We start from the raw sequence: 20,919 nt of genomic DNA on the forward strand, positions 1-20,919 counted from the left end.
TATTGAGAATTAGGTGAGATACATGCCTTGTAGTGTGTGGCAAGTAGGTGTTCAGTTAATATGAGTTCTCTTCTTAGTGAGAGAATCTGTTTCGTGATTTCTTCAGGGGGAAGCAGACTAGTTGTTACTATTATTATTTTGGCTCTAAGCAGTTTTATAGAATAGAACATTTTGTGGGCATTAAAGTGTTCATCACTCCAAGTTTTCTTTGAATCATTTTAATTTACACAACTTTATTGTAATCTGTGAAACAAACTGGACCTCAAAGAAACTGCTAACTACTCTTCAGCTCCTTAATTTCAATCCCATTGGTTCCGAACCCACAAAGCCTTAATAATTTCTTAGTTGAAGGAATTCACTAGCCAGTTCTTTGCAACTGTAACTCTTTCTGTAAGTATTCTAATTTTTACGCTGAAGAGAATGCTGTAACATGAAGAGAATGCTGTAACACTTTGTAACCACAGCATTGGCTTTCATTTAATCATAAGATCTTAACGGAGTTTTTGTCCTTTATGTAAATTTGAGGAGGCTTGGCATTTGATGGTTATTGATAGCCACACAGGAGTTTTTCAGGTGGAAAAATAGGTTGTCTCTTGCCCTTTTAAGGGAAGGGGTGGGAGAGAAAGTTAAGTTGTTATATGTGTGAGGTATCTTTTACTTATGTTAAGGATGGTTGTGAGACAAACAGTGTGAACAAAGGGATAGCCCAAAGATAAGGGGCAGAAAACTTAAGACCTACCTGAGTTTGTCAACTTTAACAAACAGAAGAGAAGATGGGATGAATAAAGCTTTGTTCTTTGTATTAAACTTGGCCTGCAGACATTGAACAGAGATTTACCTTGCCTAAATAAGTAAACTATTAGATGTCTTCTAAGTATATAATCTAAACACATCAGCAAAGATTTATTGACCTTTCCTGTATTGCACAGCACTCTGAGCTTAAAACAATTTCTTCCTTTCTATGGTTGTTATGGTTAAAAGATATGATTCTAGCTTAAATATAGTAAATACAAGCCAACTTTCTGAGGAAGAGCTTATTACCCATGGGAAGTATAAAATACTATGAATCTTGCAATTTGATACAAATATTTTTATTTCCAGTTTTGCTCCAGTGACATTCAAACTCTAATAGTTAGAGGCATTTTGATCAATTGTTTCTTCTAAAAGCTTCTAGCAGGGATTGATTATCCTTGCTAATAAACTGGAGAAGAATAAACTAAAATTTGCCTAGGTTGAAATTAAGCACACAGTTCTTAAATTCAAATTTGACCAATTTATGTATTTATTAAGAGTAGTATTTTGAGCAAATGGAAGAATAGCTGAGTTTGGATGTTAAAATAGGCCCACCTGGCTGCTCTACATAAAAATGGTGTCTTATTGATGGCTAGGAAATCTGATTGGTTTAATGTATGTTAACTGGTTGTTTCTCTTGTTTCTTTAATCCTTTCTTCCTATGTGTCAACTTTTTAGCCTGTGGAGCAGAAACTGATCTGGGAGTTTAATCTTACAATTGAATGACTTTTTATGTCACTGCTTCAAAAGATAGCAATGGTTGTATTCTATTGTATTTGGTAAATAATATAATAATAAAATGGGAGTATGAAAATACTGTTTTGGTGTTTATAACCAATATCAGAATGCTATATTTAAATTTTTATATTCCACTTTTGAATAGACTATTTTTTAAGAGCAGTGTTAGGTTCACAATAAAATTGAGAAGGAGGTACAGAGGTTTCCAATATACCGCTTGCTCTCACACGTACATAGCTTCCCCATTATCAACATCCCCCACCAGAGTGGTACGTTTGTTATAATTGATGAACAAGTGTTGACCGTTATTATCACCCAGAGTCCATAGTTTACATTAGGGTTCACTCTTGGTGTTGTACATTCTATGGCTTTGGACAAATGTGTAATGATGTGTAGCTATCATTATAGTATCATACAGAGTAGTTTCACTCCCACAAAAATCCTCTGTACTCCACCTATTCATCCCTCCTTCTCCCTAACCTCTGACAACCATTAATCTTTTTACTGTCTCCATAGTTTTACTTTTTCGGGATGTCATATAGTTGGAATCATACAATATGTAGCCTTTTCGGGTTGGCTTCTTTCACTTAGTCATATGCATTTAAGGTTCCTCCATGTCTTTTCATGGCTTGATAGCTCATCTTTTTTTTAGCACTGAATAATATTCCGTGGTCTGGATGTAGTACAGTTTATCCATTTGTCTACTGAAGGATATCTTGGTTGCTTCCAAGTTTTGGCAGTTATAAAGAAAGCTGCTATAAGCATCTGTGCGCAGGTTTTGGGGTGGAGGTAAGTTTTCATCTCATTTCGGTAGATATTAAGGAGCTTGATTACTGGAATATTGTAAGAGCATGTTTAGTTTTGTAAGAGACCACCAAACTATCTCCTAAAGTGGCTGTACCCTTTTGCATTCCCACCAGCAATGACTGAGAGTTCCTGTTGCTCCACAACCTCACCAGCATTTGATGTTTTCAGTGTTTTGGAGTTTGGCCATTCTAATATGTGTGTAGTGGTATATCGTTGTTTAAATTAAAACAACGATAGCCGTTTTCTAATGACATATGACATGAGCATCTTTTCACAGGCTGTTTGCCATCTGTGTAAGCTTTGGTGAGTTCTGTTCAGGTTTTTGGCCCAGTTTTTAAATTGGGTTGTTCATTTTCTTGTTGAGCTTTAAAATTCTTTGTATATTTTGGATAATAGTCCTTTATCAGATGTGTCTGATAAATATTTTACAAATATTTTCCCCTAGTCTATGGCTTGTCTCCTCATTCTCTTGAATATTCTCTTTCTCTTAAAAATGTTTTTTGGCTTTGAGGAAATCTTCTAAACGTTTTTTAACTTATGCAGATTAATCATAATATCATAAAAGAATTTGGCCTTTTAGAAGCTCATGTTTATGTTCCAGATACACAAAGCATTGATACTATCAGTTTTTCCTCTTCAGACTTTGAGATTTAAATTTGCTTTTCAGAAATATGAAGTGAAATTCGAAATTATGCCTTGGTAAATTTTTCTTCTTTATAGCAGCCATTTATACCAATATAAGGATGTGGCAAATGAGCCATGAAGAACATACAATCATTATCCCATTGAGAAAACACTCATAAAACTTCTGCTTCCCTCTTTATCTTCCAAAATATGATGAAATAACTGATTTAATAAAAACCGCTGGAAAATGCTAGTACTTAGAATTCCTGTATAGAATAGTGCTCCACTCATCAGAAACACATAGGGTTTGGTAATTTAATAATGATTTTGTTTCTCTAAGACACAGAATTCTAGAGGCTGAGAGTTTGTTTGTTTTTTGGTTTTTGTTTTTTTTTGCAGTACGCGGGCCTCTCACTGTTGTGGCCTCTCCCGTTGCGGAGCACAGGCTCCGGACACACAGGCTCAGTGGCCATGGCTCCCGGGCCCAGCCGCTCCGCGGCATGTGGGATCTTCCCAGACCGGGGCACGAACCCGTGTCCCCTGCATGGGCAGGCCGACTCTCAACCACTGCGCCACCAGGGAAGCCTGCGCGTTTTAATGAGAGTTTTAATGACAATAGCCTAGTTTTCTCATTTTATAGCCTGCTTTAAAAAGAAAAAAAAATGTATCTTATGTTAAAATATGCAGTCAACATATTTTATAATTCTGTAATTTGTTTATTTGCATACGGGCGGAGGTAGGATGATTTAATCTTTTAATCAGAGGAGTATATCTAAGAATCAAGTCTTATCTTACTCCTCTCCATTGTTAAAATGCAATTCTTTGTTCTGTGTCTAATTGGGTTTACAGATAGTATTTCCAGACCTTAGTTATTATGTTAATTCACTGACTGCTTTCATTGAAATGGATCAGATTTCTGGCAAACAAACCCACTGTCCTTCCTAACCACTGTTTTCTTCTCTGTTCCCCAGAGTAGTAAATACTAAGCTTGAAATGAGGGGAGTCAGCCTAGAGTGTGAAATGGAAAGAGAAGCAGTTAAAAAATAAGAAAGCCAACAGAATTTAGGAGAACAGGGAATAATCTATTAAATGAATTGAGTTTTTGTTTTTTTGCCCTAGAAACTTTAGCTTTTTAACGAAGAATAACACGTGGATTGTGGTTTTTAATCACAATCCAGAGCAGATAGTTTGGCTGATGTAAATAGGTTTCTCTCTCTTTTTTTTTTTTTAAAGTCATATTAAGTAAAGAAATATATAATATGGCATTTTATGTTTTTCTTAGGTATTTTAGATATTTGCTAGAGCAACCAAAAGCTTAGAATTAAAAAGGAATCCTTTATTATAAGCAAAGGTTTACTTACATGAGTCTTTTTCAATTGGAGATTAATGCTACAGTGTACTATGGCCTATTGCTGGAAAGTACAAGTAAGTACCAGTATTACAGTACTATATGTTGTTCTAGGAGAAAATAGGCAAATGTTTTAAGTATAGTTTTATTTTATTACTACTTGTAATCTAAATTTTATAAAGTAGAAATTACTGTAAGTTAAATATTTGGAAAATTATATTTAGTATTTTAAGAACTTTTATCCATGAATTAATAAAAACAAAATTGCATTTAAAGATGCGAGACATTGATTATATTGTGTGATGGCTCCAAAGCAGAGTAAAACCTAAGAATTTAATGCAGCCTCCTCTATTTGTATTTGTATATTAATATGAACATACCTACAGTTTTTATTAAGTATTTTTGTATGGCTGCAAAGAGATAAATTGATACTGGTTTTTTGCTATTTTTATGATGATGATATGTTTTCAGTATAACAGGACAGAACATTACTATGCAAAAAATTGCCTGTACTTTGGAGGGGGTATAAACTCAGAGTCACTGGCAGACCCACAGATACCCTCATGTTTTCCCTATCCTGAAACCTGAAATTTATCTGCTTCAGATTGACAGTTGAGAATTAAACTGTTGGATTAAATTAAAATTAAATTACTACATCACTAGAATATGAAAATCTAGTCTTATTATAAGAGATCTTCAAGTCTGCATCTTAAAAAATGTTCCTTTATAATATGTCTGCTCTCACTTTGTGAACACGGTTATTTTTAAATTGCGTTCTATATAAGTGTGTGAAGTTATATTCTTACTGAAATTCAATTTTAGCAGCATCCTTAAGGATAAAAAGACTTCTCAAATAATTCTCATTATTTTAGCATTAGTTTATCTGAAGTGCTTTGTGTTCACAGGAAGAACAGGCAGCAAAATTGAAAGCTGAGAAGATCAGAGTTGCCCTAGAGAAAATTAAAGAGGCACAAGTGAAAAAGGTGATATTTGGGCTTTTTCTTGGTTTGGGATTTTTATCTGTTTTACGGATTTATGAAGAATTGCCTTGTTTATGTAACGTAGCTCTAAGACACAGCAAGCTACAGAGGGGTATTTCTTTCTAATACATTTTTCACATGTATTTTTTTGTGGATAAAATGCATTATAAAAGAAGTACCTTTCTGGTTTTAAATTCTAAAAGGGTAAAACAAAATAGTCTTATTATAATCTTACCTGTTATTTTAATTTTTAAAAATACATTAAATTTATTTAGTTAGGTTATCTAATACCTAATTTTAGAGTATTTTTCTTGCATAATAAAGTCATTATTTGTGTTTTATATTTTCGCTAAGGACATTACTCAGTATTGGAAGAAATTTCTAGAATGCCTGTTTTTTGGTTTGTATTTAATTTCCTTTTTTCCTATTATAGCTGGTGATTAGAGTCCACATGTCTGACGATAGTTCTAAAACAATGATGGTGGATGAGAGGCAGACAGTGAGACAAGTGCTGGACAACCTGATGGACAAATCTCACTGCGGTTATAGTTTAGACTGGTCTCTGGTGGAAACCATCTCTGAGTTACAAATGGGTTAGTAGTATCATTGCTATAATTACTTTTTAATTTCTATGTAATTTCAACAGTTTTCATGTTGATAAAAGCAACTTGAGACATCTTTATACTGTATTTTTTTTCTATAATATAACCCTGGCCTTTTTACATTGTTTTTTTCCCCCCCAAGTGTTTTGACATTTCTTTGTGTGCAGTATCATTTCCAGTTCACTTTAGATTTTTTTTTGGCCAGAACAAAGTTGTTCTCTTTTTTTAAGGTAACAAAATATTCTTTTCCCTTCAAATAAGAACCGAAAATATTGAACACGTTTACTAAGGACCGTTACATTTATTCACATTTGTACTGAAGTCTTTATACCACCATTTGACTTTCAGGGGAAACATAAAGCACATCTTATTTTTAGCTAGATGTACTAAGTCTTAGTTTCCTATGTTTTGTAGTTTGGTATGGTGTTTTCTAACTTTAAAAATCCCTCATTTTTTATATCATCTTTGACTCTTTTAAAAAGTGTTCTTTTTGTAATATTGTGTGATTACAGAAACCTCGCAATAATTATTAGGCTTTATTCAATCAGTAATCAATTTCAACTTGCTATTTTGTTTAAAAAATGTATTTGCATTGCTCTTACTACCTATGATATCTTTAAATATTTCACAGCAGTTTCCAGAGAAATAAAAATTTAATTATTAACACTTTTCTCTCAGAACACACATACACAACCCCCAAAACCAAACCATAAGTTAGAAGTTTATTAATATGTATAAACATGTATTCTAATAATACTTCCCTATAACTATTCTTAGAGAATTAGAAAGGTTTGAGTTCATAGATATAGTGTCACCATACACAGAAAATGTTTGGATGATAGTTTTTAGAATATTTCCATGGCCATAGTTAAAGATCCATAACTATCATTTAATCATATTTGGCACAGTGATTCAAATATAATATGTAGTCATTCAGTACTTGGTGAATGAATAAAAGAAAAGAAAACCAGGGACTACTAAGAGCCCAAAATGAGATGGTGGAAACAAACTATGACAAATGTAAATCATTCAATTAAACAACAGAGATTATTAGAAAGGATGAATGAACGAAATGCAAGTGTTTGCTGTTTACAAAAGACCTTTTAACCTAAAGACACAGAAAGATTCAAAGTAAAAGGAATGTGGAAAGACACTAACCAAAAGAAAGATAATATTAACTATGTTATTATCAGGCAAAATAAACTTTAAGCAAAATGCATTACTAGAGATAAAGAGAACCATACATCTTCATCAGGCAGATGTAATCATTCTAAATTTTATCTAATAATAGCATTAAAATTTATAAAGCAAAAGTTGACAGAACTACTAGGAGAGATTCACAAGTCTACCTTCATAGTAGAAACTTTTCATCTAAGAATCTTTTCAGTGATCAATATAATCAAGCAGACAAAAATGAATATAGATATATTTAGAACACTAACAACAGGAAAATATACATTCTTTACAGGCAGAAATGGAGTATTTCTAAAAATTGATTCTGGTATGAGGTTATAAGCAGCTCTCAAGAAATTTCAAAAAATCATTATCTCTAGAATATGTTCTTTGAACATATGTTCAATATATAGGACAAGTTCTTTGATTCCTAATTTGGAAATTAGAAAATACATCTCTGTTTAAATTTAAACAAAACTCATAGATCAAAGAAGAACTCATCTTGGAAATTTTTTGAATGACAAGAAATGAATGCTGTTAGAAACACTTAATACCAGAATTTATGAAACGTAACTAACATGTTTTTTTTGTTGTTTTTTTTTGTGGTACGCGGGCCTCTCACTGTTGTGGCCTCTCCCGTTGAGGAGCACAGGCTCCGGACGCGCAGGCTCAGCGGCCATGGCTCACGGGCCCAGCCGCTCTGCGGCATGTGGGATCTTCCCGGACCGGGGCACGAACCCGTGTCCCCTGCATCGGCAGGCGGACTCTCAACCACTGCGCCGCCAGGGAAGCCCGCATGTTGGGTTTTTTTTAAGGGTGGGATGGGCAAAGGCTGAAGGCTGAAGAAGACCTTGAAGTCAGAAGACCTAGATTCTAGTCCTGATCCTTCCATGTAGCAGCTGTGTGACCTTTGCTGAAGTCACTTAACACCACGAGGGCATGTTTCCTTATTTGAAAATAGAGGGAAGACTAGATAATCTCTCAGGGGTGTCAGTTAAGGGTTTTGCTGTGAATTACTTCACAAGGTTTCTTGTCTTTTATGCAGTTCTGATGAATACTAACAAAATACTGATATTTTATTTTGGGACAGAGAGAATCTTTGAAGACCATGAAAACTTGGTTGAAAATCTTCTGAATTGGACAAGAGATAGCCAAAACAAGCTTATATTTATGGAGCGTATAGAAAAATATGCACTTTTCAAAAACCCACAGGTGAGACTATAGCTTACAGAGGTCAGGATTCTTAAATGTTCATATTATATAATTCTCTAACTGCTAAGTTAATAGAGTTAAAAGATTGGTAACCACCCGGTTGGAGCATTCACTACTGCCCAGGTGGCAGGCCTCAAAGAAGTTGCCAGTTCTGCAGAGCCAGATGGGATGAGCCTTTGGGGAAGCAGGATTACCTCCAGGGGGTTACCAGGTTTCTGTTCTCTCTAATTCAGAGCCGTTTTGAGCTGTTTATTTGGTGAGTTCCTTGTCCCTCAGAGGGAAGTACTTGCATATTTAAGTTTCTCTACTTTTGTCATTTATCCAGTTGACACTTTGATTTATTTTAAATTATGTTTTTGAAAACCCAGTAACCTTGATTATAAATGGTTCCACATTCTAATATATGTTACCTTTATCTATTTAGTATCTTTGCTTATTCCAAAATAATATTTGAGTTAATCCTTCCTAATACCCAAATATTTTATAAAAAATCAATAGGTGAGAGAAAACAGCCCCACTATAAAAAGTAGTAATGAGAAAAATAGTAGCAGTGTTAAAGTTATTGAATAGTTATCCTTCAGGCAGCTTAATCATGAAACATCTTTACTGGGTATTTTTAGCGAAGAATACACATTTGGGAATACCAGCAGATCTTTTTATGGATGATTGTGAAAAAATGTTTCATAAGGCTAATAATTAGAATTCAAATTTTAGTTGAGTCAAGCAAATGAGATCATGGTAGCCTCAGAGAATTTGGGATTTAGATTAAATTTTCTCCATCTGGATCAGTTAAACTGAGCATATTTTAAGGTAATTTGCCTTACTTGTTGTACTTAATAATTTGTAAACCTTTAAGGTCCTGTAAGTGTAGCTTTCAGTAGATATACAAAAACATATTTGCTAGCTGTTGCATGTAATATCACCTCAGGATTTGGGGGAGGGCAGTTTATGGAATAATTCAAGATAAATGGATAAGGTAAGGAGGAGGCCAGTGTTAAGCATTTCCGTGAAGATCCCACGAACAGGTTGCTTTTCAAAGGGGTGTTCCCCGCACTCTGTGTAGGCAGAAATCAACACAGGGTTTCTGTGTCTCTAGAAGAAATCATATACATACCTGTGCCAAGGGAATAGCAGAGTGGGTTTATCCTTTAACTTTCATCTATTCATTTTTCCAGAATTATCTTCTGGGAAAAAAGGAAACAGCTGAGATGGCAGATAGAAACAAAGAAGTGCTGTTGGAGGTATGACTTCCTTCCCTCCTTCCCCTTTTCCTGCACATTATAATATTCAAATATTAAGCACCTTTTTTGAAGTCCAGAATGTCAGTGCTCTATATTTATAATTACAATCGTAAATAGGGAAGCCTATTTTCTTCCATAGCCTGTTGGAGAGAGTAAAACTTATTATTTTGCCAAGCAGTGTACTAGTGGGCTAAAAGGAGTTATGAGCTTTTAGTAGCTGACAAGTGGGAGAAAAGGCTGGTCATGAAGGATGTGATAGTACTGTTTTATCTGCTTACCCAGAGAGAAATTCGAGTATAGTTAGCTATTTACAAAATATTTCAAACCTTGGCCTGAAATAACTCAAATAATTTTAAAAATCATAATGATTCTTTTTAAAAAATATATACATCTCTTTATTTTGAAGAGTAATAAAACAAATTCAAACATAATTGAATTTTTGGTTTTTGCTGATTTTAGAGAACTACGGTCGACATTAGTATGTTTGAAAATCTGAATAAACTCTTATTTAGCAACAAGGCTATTAGGAAGATGAAGATCAGCACTAAGCTTTTCATAGGGATGCTATAGCTATAATTAAGAAAAGTACTCTTCATAATTCCTAATTGTTTTTTTTTGTTTTGGGGAGAGAGAAATTAATTCACCTTCATGTGTTCAAGTTTAGTGAGGATTTCTACTTTTCCTTTACTAAATATATGATTGATTTTTTAAATTAAATTTTTATCTAAGTATAGACATTAGAATCCAGAATTTTGAGTTTGTTTATATTCCTTTCAACCTAGTATTAAATATTCTTTGTTTTAGAAGTTTTGATACATTGATAGTTTTTAAACTGTGAAAGTGTAATCATTCATTTAGCATGTTGCTTTCTTTTAAAATATATTCCTATTTAACGTACAGCTAATCGAAATGTGTTGTTAATTTGGAGAAAAATAAAGTCTAATGTTTATGTTAGCTCTGACACTTTGATTAAATTTAGTGACTATGCTGTTTATAAATGCATTTAAGTACTTTTATATGCAGCTCAGTTGACATTTCACCTTAGTTTCCTCAAAACAATGTTAGGTAAAAGTTCTTAGGGATTGCCATAGTCATTCCAGAGTAAAGCCATGTAATGTTTAGAACAGAAAGTTCTAAGTGAGGTAAAATTAGCAGCATGGTTTTTATACAGAGGCATTTTGGTTTAATCACAGTGTCATGCATTTCACAGGGGTAAACACAACTTTGTTCTGAGAATCTAAGGATCGTGTCTTTCCAAATCATCTTCTTCTTTTAGGAGTGTTTTTGTGGAAGTTCTGTAACTGTACCAGAAATTGAGGGAGTCCTTTGGTTGAAAGATGATGGCAAGAAGTCCTGGAAAAAGCGTTATTTTCTCTTGCGAGCATCTGGTATTTACTATGTCCCTAAAGGAAAAGCAAAGGTGCGTCCCTTCTGCTGACTTTTAGCTTCCTTATTATGCTGATTGATTTTAATTTGTAGTGAGCGTGCTAATAAGGTGATCCAGGCTCTGATTTGTTTCAGCTCGTGTAGGACACACAGAACATTGCTTTGTTTATTGATCTGTTATAAGAAAGAAGAAACCTGAAAATGTTCACTCTCTGCTCATTAGTTGGGCCCATCTCGATTCTCCTGGCAAATTTGAAAGCATGCTTTTATTTCTTATTTTTGGAGCTTCTGCCAGAGTCATTTTTGCTTGTTATTGTTTGGGGGAGAATACCTTTCTAGGATTACAGGCGTTTCAGCCTTGCTTAGGTAATGTGCTTCTGCTAAGGGCCCCCATAGTAGCTGTCACTTCTGTGCTTACTGGGGGCCCAGCACTGCAGAAGATCTTTACAGGGTAATCTCATCCAGTGTTTACCACCATCCTGAGAGGTACATGTTGTCGCCCCTGTTTAACTGGCGAGGAGCCCTGACTTGAGAATTGCTGTACTTGAGATATGTACTACAGGCACTGAGCTACATGATATCTCTTGTTCTTTCCAGAGAGCTCTATCATACTATATTGTATTTAATATAAATACTATACTATATTTAAAGTCTCTTTAAAGTGCCATCCTTTCCAAGCAAGTCATTGTTCCTTATGAATGGCAAGACAGTAAGTGAAACGGACTGCCTTTTTTGTTGCATCATGGATTTAAAGAAGAAGCATCTGCAGAGAATCTCACTGTCTTGTCTTCTGCAAAATAGCGATAATTTCTACTTGGTAAAGTTTGATTCTCAGTTAGAAGCTGTTACTAGTGATATCTGCTTGTTTACACATTACTGTTAATTCAGCCTTCCGGGTGTTTTTTCCGCAGGTGTCTCGGGATCTGGTGTGCTTTCTCCAGCTAGATCACGTCAATGTTTACTATGGACAGGATTATCGGAATAAATACAAAGCACCTACAGACTACTGTCTGGTGCTCAAGGTAAACATGTATCTCTTTTTAGGAATTTTAATTGATGTTAGACATAGAGGGGGTTATTGGACATCTTAAAATAGTTTGGATCTCCATCGAGTGTCCTATTTTTGCTTTTTTCTGTATAGGTTTTTAAAGGAATGGTAAAGGGAATTCCCTCGTGGTCCAGTGGTTAGGACTCAGCGCTTTCAGCTCCCGGAGCCTGGGTTCAATCCTTAGACGGGGAACTAAGATCCCACAAGCTGTGCATCGTGGCCAATAAATAAATGAAGGAAGGAGGGAAGGAAGGAAAGCCTTGCTTATCCCGCAGCTGACCCTAGTTAGAGCGATGACACTAGGAAATGGATACTGAATTGTAAGCTCTGAGTCATAATATATAAAATGGATTAGATTATAAATCTGAGACTCTCATTTAATAGCTGGCTTAGTTTAGGAAGACTTAGATCAGAGCCACATGTGGGGGGAAGGGTTCTTTTCCGGTACTAACTCAGCAGAACCAACAGCCCGAGTTCAAAGTGGGCTGGTTCTCATCTGGTCCAGAAATAATTCTCGTCTCCCTTTTCTCCTGAACTATGGCTCTGATAGCCCACGCATGTATTATGATCCATCTAAGCTGTTTTTAGTGATTTTTTTTCCCCTATATCCAAACTTTTGAGTTTCGCATACTCATCATATCTGTACTTTTGAGAACTGACATTTTTAGTGATCTATTGGAACATTAGGAAAAGGTAACATTAAAAAGTTCAGGATAATTATGGAGATGATTACGTTTTTCTCATTACGTTTTCTCATTTTCTCAGTAGCCCCGTGGTAGCTACTTAGGTCTACATGTTTATATCATCATTTGATTTTGCTTTTGTCTGAGAATTGTCAGTTGGGTTTGAAGAGGTGGTTTAGGATTTTGGGGTAGAGTTTTGATTGCTTTGATAAAGTTAGGTGTATTATAATGGTAGCCCTTTATTAAGTGATCGTTTTTGGAGAATACCCTATATCGCTTAGTTACAGTAGCAGATAATTTTTTAAAAGTCAGTATAAAGTAGCTTACTCCAGCAGTTTTCAAAATGAGGTCTAGGGTCCCCTGGAGTCCCTGAGACCCTGTAAAGGGACCTGTGATGTCAATGTTATTCTTCTAATAATGCTAAGATGTTTTTTGCCTTTTATACTCTCATTCTCTCACAAGTGTATAATGGAGTTTTCTAAAAGGTTACATGACATGTGATGATATCTTTGCTCCCCTGGGTAGTGGAATGTGTATTTGTATACTCTTATATTTAACTTTTTCTCAGCTTTAATTTCTTATAAGGTAAATATCAATATAAAAGTTATTTGGGGGTCTCATAACATGGAGACAGTAAGAATTTATTTCAGTGGCTCAAAGTTGTCAGTGAGAACCTACATTCTTTCCGTCTTTCCCTGTTCCATCTTCTGCGTATGGAACTTAATAAGCTGCGTATCAGCTTATTCTCAGACCGACTTACCTGTCACAAATGGCCACTGCCATTTGACCCAACAAAATCCAGCAGAGGAAGACGGACTGTTTTACCCTGTATGTCTTTTTTTTAAGAGGAAAGAAATATTTCCCAGGAGTTCTTCTAACAGCCCTCCCTCTGAGGGCCGTTGGCCCGGAGTACATGCTCACTCTTACACCAATCACTGGCAGGGAACAAAGCCACCATTTTTGGTTTACACTAGTTAGAATTTGCTCTCTGAGGTGAGGGGTAGACATCCAAACAATTGGGGTTCTATCAGAAAAGGGGTAGAGAGGAGGAGATAGCTGTGGGGAAGGCAATCAACAGTGTCTGTTAGGGCCAGAAGTAAGTAGGACCACTGGCTAGTACTTTAATCCTTTTTGCAGCTCATAGAATTCTTAGGTTAAGAATATTTTTCTTCTAAGGGTTTTCTTGTTTGTTTTTATAATAATGATTTGTATGCTTCGTATTTGCTTTTAGTAAAGTCGGTTAAGCTAAATTTATGTATTTATATTGCCTACCTATTTATATCTAGAAATTTTAATGTATTGAACTGAAAAAAACACCATACCACTGGGTGCAAATAATAGTAAAAATAATGGCCACCATTTACTGAAGAACTCCAGGGTGGAAGGTGCTGCACTAGAAGCACTGGACATGTCCATCTCACAAGTCTGGTCTAGAGTCCCCATTTTCCAGATGTGGAAACTGAGGTTTAAGGGATCAATTTGCCTGAGACCACTCAACTATTAGTATTTAAGATATGTCTTTCTTTCTTGTAAGTCTACACTAGATTTTGCCTATGTAAGTGTTTTATTCTTGAGCGTTTGAGTTCCGATAAACAAACCAAAAAGTGCTGCCACACAGGGTCTACACAAATATTTGTAGGGCCTGATCCCTTTCATCAGCTTTGAGCTTTAATGACTGAGTCTGAGTCCTTCCAGTGACATGCAGGATACAGGAAATATATACACACTTGCAGGAGGTAATAAAACACACCATTTGGTAATTAGGTTTTTTTTTAAGATAATAAAAATAAAAATAAGGGAAGAGCTTATTCATGAAATTTGACAATGTAGAAATAAATAAGATATATGTCGATGTATTATCTGAAAGAGGTACACACTTGGGACACATACGTATGCGTGTATAATTAAGTATCTTAAAGGAAACCTGTGTTTTAAAAAAATATATACTGCAACAATTGTTGGAATAGAGCTCAGCTTAGCCAGGTCTAAATTTTCATCCCTTGAGAAGTGAGGCAAAGTAATTTAATATGTTAGGTGGGAAGGAAAAAAGTGGTTAGGATTTAGGGATGGAGTATGAACATGAACTTCTCAAACACTTATTAATAGAAGGATGTTATACATGATAATCATGGAAGTAACAGGGTGGAGTGTTATAGTCTTATTTTTTAGCTTCTTGCATATTAGTTGAGAGAATTGATTTTCAGGCCTATATTGTTTCCAAAGTAATAAATGCGTTGTATATATTCAGTAGTTTCTTTTGGTACTTGGACTAAGATTTTAGAGTATCACTTTTAGTTACAGATTAGGAATTATGTCTCAGTCTAATTTTTTTGGCAGGAAGGGTTTTTTCTTCCCAGGGAACTAGTGGTTGTGGCCCAGTGGAGTTAAAATACCCTGAGTCTGTTCTAGCACTTGCATTTTGTAGCCAAGGTCAAGTCACTCACCTCCCATCCAAGACTCAACTGAAAAGTACATTGGGCTGTGAAGACTAAATCTGATGACGCAGTTGAAAAGCTGCTTATTGCCCAGAGGGCACATGCTGTGGGCAGAGGGGCCTGCAGAGCAGTGCTCAGTCCACAGCAGGGAGCAGCACCCATTGCATCCCAGGTGCTGTGCCCTGTGCTTCTTCCCCCCACCCAGGTGTTCACCTCCAGAGAAGCACTGGAAGCTTCACCAAAGACTCTCTTATATGGAGTCTTCTGATTCCATGAGTTCAGTTAATTCAAAGTGAAATAAACATTCTCCTCCCTTTTTATACTCTTATATTGGTAGATTAAAACTTCCACTGACTTTGTTAAGCTTGGTAGACTTTGTTTCTTTGAAATGTAGAAGGGGTACTGTGGAGTGTCCCATGATGTGAAGGTTTTTTTGTTTTTTAACTGAAACATCTTGACCTAAAATTTAACACAAGTTTCTTTCTTGTTTATTTTGTAAAAATACTTAGGGCCATTTTATTTGGCCTTATGGATGTTTAAGAGGTATAAATTATTTGGCCATTATTCCAAAGACCTGTAATTTGTCAGGATATGTTTAAGCTTTGATAGACTTTGTTTATTTCTTAGTTCTCCAGGGGACTTAGTTGGATTTTGCCTTTAATCTTGCAGCACCCACAGATCCAGAAGAAATCTCAGTACATCAAATACCTTTGTTGTGATGATGTGAGGACCCTGCACCAGTGGGTCAATGGTATCCGCATCGCAAAGGTAGGTTTTCTTTTGGTTTGATAATGGAATGATGGGTGCTTAATGATATGGTTTTTGTTGTCATGATAATTATCCTGTTTGTTTCATGTTCATGATTTTGCCAGTGTCTGGTTTTCTCAGGCCTAAGTTTCATGTTTTAAATGTCTTTTTTTCTTGGTGATGGGGATAAGCTTTTAACACTTGGTATCCAAGGAATAATACTGCTGGTAAAAGCTTATGTAGCATCCAAGTGATTTATTTGGGCTTTGGAGAATGCACTGTATGATTCTTATATAGCAGAGTTTAGCCTAAACAAAAGAAATTTTTTGAAAATTAAACTGCCTTGGGGTTGGGGGAAGAATGAATAGGTGGAGCATGGAGGATTTTTAGGGTGGTGAAAATACTCATACTCTGTATGATACAATGGTGGGTACATGTCCTATACATTTGTCCAAACCCATAGAATGTAAACACCAAGAGTGAACCTAAGGTGACCTATGGACTTTGCGTGATTATTACATGTCCATGTAGGTTCATTGATGGTGACAAATGTACCACTGTAGTGGGGGATATTGATAATGGGAGAAACTATGCGTGTTTAGGGGCTGTGCATGTATATGGGAAATCTCTGTACCTTTCTCTCAGTTTTGCTGTGAACCTAAAACTGCTCTTAAAAAAGAAAGTCTTAACAAAGTTTTTTTAAAGGACATCTTAAGGGTGATTATACATAATGCTTGAAAGGGTATTTATTCAGTTACTTTTAAGTTAATGTAACTAAAAATAAAATTTATTACAGACATAAAATCAAAGTTGCTTTAAAAGTAACTGAAAAAAACTCTTTATATTGTTAATGAACATAATCAGAATCAAGTGTTGACTTCTTGCTGCCTTTCTCAAAATGAGGACAAATAAGAGTGGATTATAATTTACTGGTATGAAAAGAATTTTTGAAGTATTATAGGTATTTTAATAGAGACTATGAGTCAGTAAACAGAAATGTGTCCCCTTTTCCTATCCCACGCATCCATACCATACCCAGTAAAGTACAGATGTCATCATTTACTGCCTTCTGTTTAGTACGGGAAGCAGCTCTACATGAACTATCAAGAGGCCTTGAAGAGGACAGAATCGGCGTATGACTGGACTTCCTTATCCAGCTCCAGCATTAAATCAGGATCCAGCTCTTCCAGCATCCCAGGTAGTTTAAAATGTCCAAAGAAAATGTCCAAAGAACTCTTTACTACCAACAGGAAGGTGTCTCTATAGAGACTGATAGAAGACCTGGTTATCTCAGAGTGATTTTTTAAAACTAGAGCCATGCCTGATTTCTAAATTATAATCAATAGGTACATGTGCTTTTATTCATATATTTTTTTATTTTTAGAGGGGATAATATCATGGACTAGTTCCCAAATGTGTTTGAAATGGAAAACCAGTAAAGTGGTAAAGCCGGGAGTTTTGTTATATATTTATAAAGTTAATTTGAAACTCAATCATATTGCTGAAAACAACTGTTGATGCATAATTGGGGGTAGAAAGTTGCTTGGAGAAGAGTACTCCGAATCATGATGAAACTGCACTCCTTCCCCACAGGTTTCCTGACATTTCAGCAGAGTGGAAACAACTGGAATTAGTTCAGTATCACAGTTAAGGAAGCTATTTAAGTCATCAAATTTTGTAAAGTTTTCAGAGGAAATAGTGATACTCAAAAGGTGCTTATTTTCAGATTCCCACATCCTTTTAACAAGGATGCTGTGATCATATCTTAAGATAAATGCTTCTTTCCCTTCAAAAGTTCCGTAAATGATATCTGTGTCATCTGAAATCATAATTTTTTTCTTTCTTCTAACAGCCCATGTTATGAAATAATTACTTTAAGAAGTATTTGATTTAAAAGCTGTATGACTAGATCTCGTCCCTAAATAAGTAAATAAAAACACATCGAGAATGTGTATATACATGGGCTATGTACACACGTATATTCCCTCTTCTGTCCACTGAGAGGGCTAGCAGCAGTGAGAACACTAAGAGCCTAGACCTCGGTTTCTCAATGCCATTTTCCAAAACAAAGGATCCCAGGGCTCTGGAGTGGCTGATTCTAGGGCTGTGGCAGAGAATATATAAGATGAGCCTGGAGCATCATGTGACAAAGGAAGTACTCAAAAAAAACACAGCGATGGGGAGTCTATAAAAGGGACCCAGGACCCAACCTAAGAGAGTGCTCAGTGGCCAAAGCTGGAACAATTTGAGCAAGAAAATAACATAGTATAGGACTGTAATCCAAATTATAAAATAAATAGCCATCAGTCCATGGGGATATAAATAAGTTATTGAATTAAATAAATAAATGGAGAAGAAGAGAAAAATCTCCTGTACAGATTTCTAAATAGGTTTATACAGATGCTCTGCCCTCAAGGAGGTGGCACTTAACTCCCCTCTTGTTAAGTGTGGGCTGTGTAAAGTGACTTGCTTCCAAAGAGCACGGAGCGGGGAGGTGTAACCTTATATCGGAGAAAGCTGACAAACCATACCTCGGCCAGGTGATCACGGTAATAAGTCATATTGATAGCATGTGCCCTTGATGCAGTGTGATGAGACTGGCATTTTCCCTCTCTTGGTCTTCCTCCCCAAATCCCTTAACCTCAGAGAAAAGGCATCAGACAAATCAAAATTGAGAGACATGCGACAAAATACCTAACCAGTACTCCTCAAAACTGTCAAGGTCTTCAAAAACAAGGAGAGTCTGAGAAACTGTCATGGGAGACATGACAGCTATCTGTAATATGGTAACCTGGATGGGATTCTGATCAGAAAATGGACATTACGGAAAAACTCGTGAAATCCAAATAAAGTTTGGAGTTTAGTTAGCTTTTTTTTTTAAGTATTGTTTTATATTCTTTTTTTTTTTTTTAATTTATTTTTTGGCTGCATCGGGTCTCAGTTGTGGCGTGCAGGATCTTTTGTTGCGGCACATGGGTTTCTCTCTAGTTGTGGCGCATGGGCTTAGTTGCCCCGCGGCATGTGGGATCTTAGTTCCCTGACCAGGGATCGAACTGGCATCCCCTGCATTGCAAGATGGATTCTTAACCACTGGACCACCAGGGAAGTCCCAGAGTTAGTTAATATTAACATGAGTGTAGGTTCATTATTCGTGACACATGGACCAGAGTACTGTAACATGTTAATAACAAGGTAAACTGGGTGCTAGGTATGTAGGAACTCTGTGCTAGTTTTGCAACTTTTCTGCAATCTGAAACTATTCTAAAATGTTTATTAAACTTGGGGGGGAGAAACCTTTGTGGCAGTGGATTAGGAAAGGCAGGGTAAGAAGAGCATGTCACAAGTAGGGTTGTAGAAAATGGAATTAAGGGAAAGATGGAGGGAAAAAATGATGTATACTATTTTATAAAAATTTATATAGCACTTAACAATTCAAGTGCTTCCACATATTACTTTATGAAGTGGTATGGTGCCTTTTCCCACTCCAGCATCATCTATTTGTATACATCGTGTTAAGTATTAGGTAGACTTTTTCAGGTAAACTGTAAAACCATACATATTCATGCTGAAGAGAGCTCAAGAAGTCACATGTTCCAGCCTCTTATAGGCTGTTATCCTAGATATTAGACAGGGATGAAGAAAATAAAGTAGTTTTTATCCTATATTGCTTATATTTTTACCCCGAGGATACTGTCTTAACTTTATCTAAAGGAGTTTATGGCTGTTATCTTTGCAGTACTTTGATGAACTTGGCTGGACTTGCTTATTAATACTGCAATCTAATAATGCCCACGTCTCACAGAGTGACTGGATGGGACTAGCTTTAACATTTGAGTCTCCACCAGATGCCAGACATTGGGCTAGGTGCTTCTGCAAGGTTATCTCACCTGACTTGGAGTCCAGTGAAATAATCTTTCCAGTTCCCTCACCCTGGATGTCAGTCAAATTACACTGTATCCTCAGCCATTCCCAGGTCCCTTGAAGATGTCTTCATGCCCTTCAGGAAGCCAGGCTATGGTACAGCTGCTGTCTTGTGATCTCAATACCTGAATCCCTAGGAAACACACTTCTTACTGGGGATCAGATTCTCAGTATTGTTCATTACTGGGATAAAGGAAGTAATCATCATGTATAGATCTGAATTCATAAGTGAGAAATCTCTGAGATGGCCTGGAGCAGGGGTATATAAAAAGATTGATTCTCCATGTAATGAAGATATGACTGAACAAAAAAATTCACTACTCTATTCATGGTTCATTAATTCTCTCTCCTTTTAAAATTTATTTATTTATTTATTTTTGGTTGCGTTGGGTCTTCGTTGCTGCACGTGGGCTTTCTCTAGTTGCAGCGAGCGGGGGCTACTCTTGGTTGTGGTGCGCGGGCTTCTCATTGCAGTGGCTTCCCTCGTGGAGCACGGGCTCTAGGCGCGCGGGCTTCAGTAGCTGTGACACACAGGCTTAGTTGCTCTGCCGCATGTGGGATCTTCCCGGACCAGGGCTCGAACCCATGTCCCCTGCATTGGCAGGCAGCTTCTTAACCACTGCACCACCAGGGAAGCCCTCATTAATTCTCTTATTTGCTAGGAGTTCTTACAAGACAGGCTGTCAGGATACCAATAATGTTACTTGAACCTTTTATTGCAATTATCGGTTTCTTGTGGTGAACTATTTAAAAAGAATGGAGATTTCCTATTCACCCTAGGACAAGAGAAGTTTTCTAGTGGAAAACACGGGCTATGTTTGTGTGAAATGAGTCAGGTAAAAGTAACTTGTTGCCGTTCTGCATCGCATCTGATCTTGAGTGAAAGAGTTATCCAAACATACATATTTATACGTCACAATACTGACTTATTTAATCTGATTTTTGAAAATCTGTTTCAAACAGAGTCTCAGTCCAATCACTCCAATCAGTCTGATAGCGGAGTGTCTGATACGCCACCGGCAGGACACGTCCGTTCCCAGAGCATCGTGAGCTCCATCTTCTCCGAGGCCTGGAAGCGAGGCACGCAGCTGGAAGAGTCTAGCAAGGTAACACGCTCGGGTCAGGGTAGGGGGGAAATCTGTAGTGTTCCAGGGGTGTAGCTTGTTGTTGCCTTATTAGGAA

At 36.4% G+C, this 20,919-nt stretch overlaps 1 protein-coding gene across 5 annotated transcripts in view; it reads left to right on the plus strand.

Moving 5' to 3' along the window:
* Positions 1–20,919, plus strand: part of LOC111171753 (ras-associated and pleckstrin homology domains-containing protein 1) — a 143,943-nt gene that overhangs the window by 63,254 nt on the left and 59,770 nt on the right. For 4 of the 5 annotated variants that reach the window (XM_089915933.1, XM_022567476.3, XM_022567477.3 and 1 more), the window contains exons 7-15: positions 5,215–5,292; positions 5,723–5,882; positions 8,155–8,276; positions 9,452–9,517; positions 10,794–10,937; positions 11,815–11,925; positions 15,739–15,837; positions 16,894–17,014; positions 20,701–20,843. In XM_089915933.1, the coding sequence (XP_089772059.1) occupies positions 5,215–5,292; positions 5,723–5,882; positions 8,155–8,276; positions 9,452–9,517; positions 10,794–10,937; positions 11,815–11,925; positions 15,739–15,837; positions 16,894–17,014; positions 20,701–20,843 (1,044 nt within the window). The other variant, XM_089915935.1, reaches the window with a different exon arrangement.

The sequence above is a fragment of the Delphinapterus leucas genome, chromosome 8 (genome assembly GCF_059928025.1).
Source record: "Delphinapterus leucas isolate spDelLeu-1000000601 "Yukka" chromosome 8, BTC_Dleu_Yukka2, whole genome shotgun sequence".
NCBI classification, from domain to species: Eukaryota; Metazoa; Chordata; class Mammalia; order Artiodactyla; family Monodontidae; genus Delphinapterus; species Delphinapterus leucas.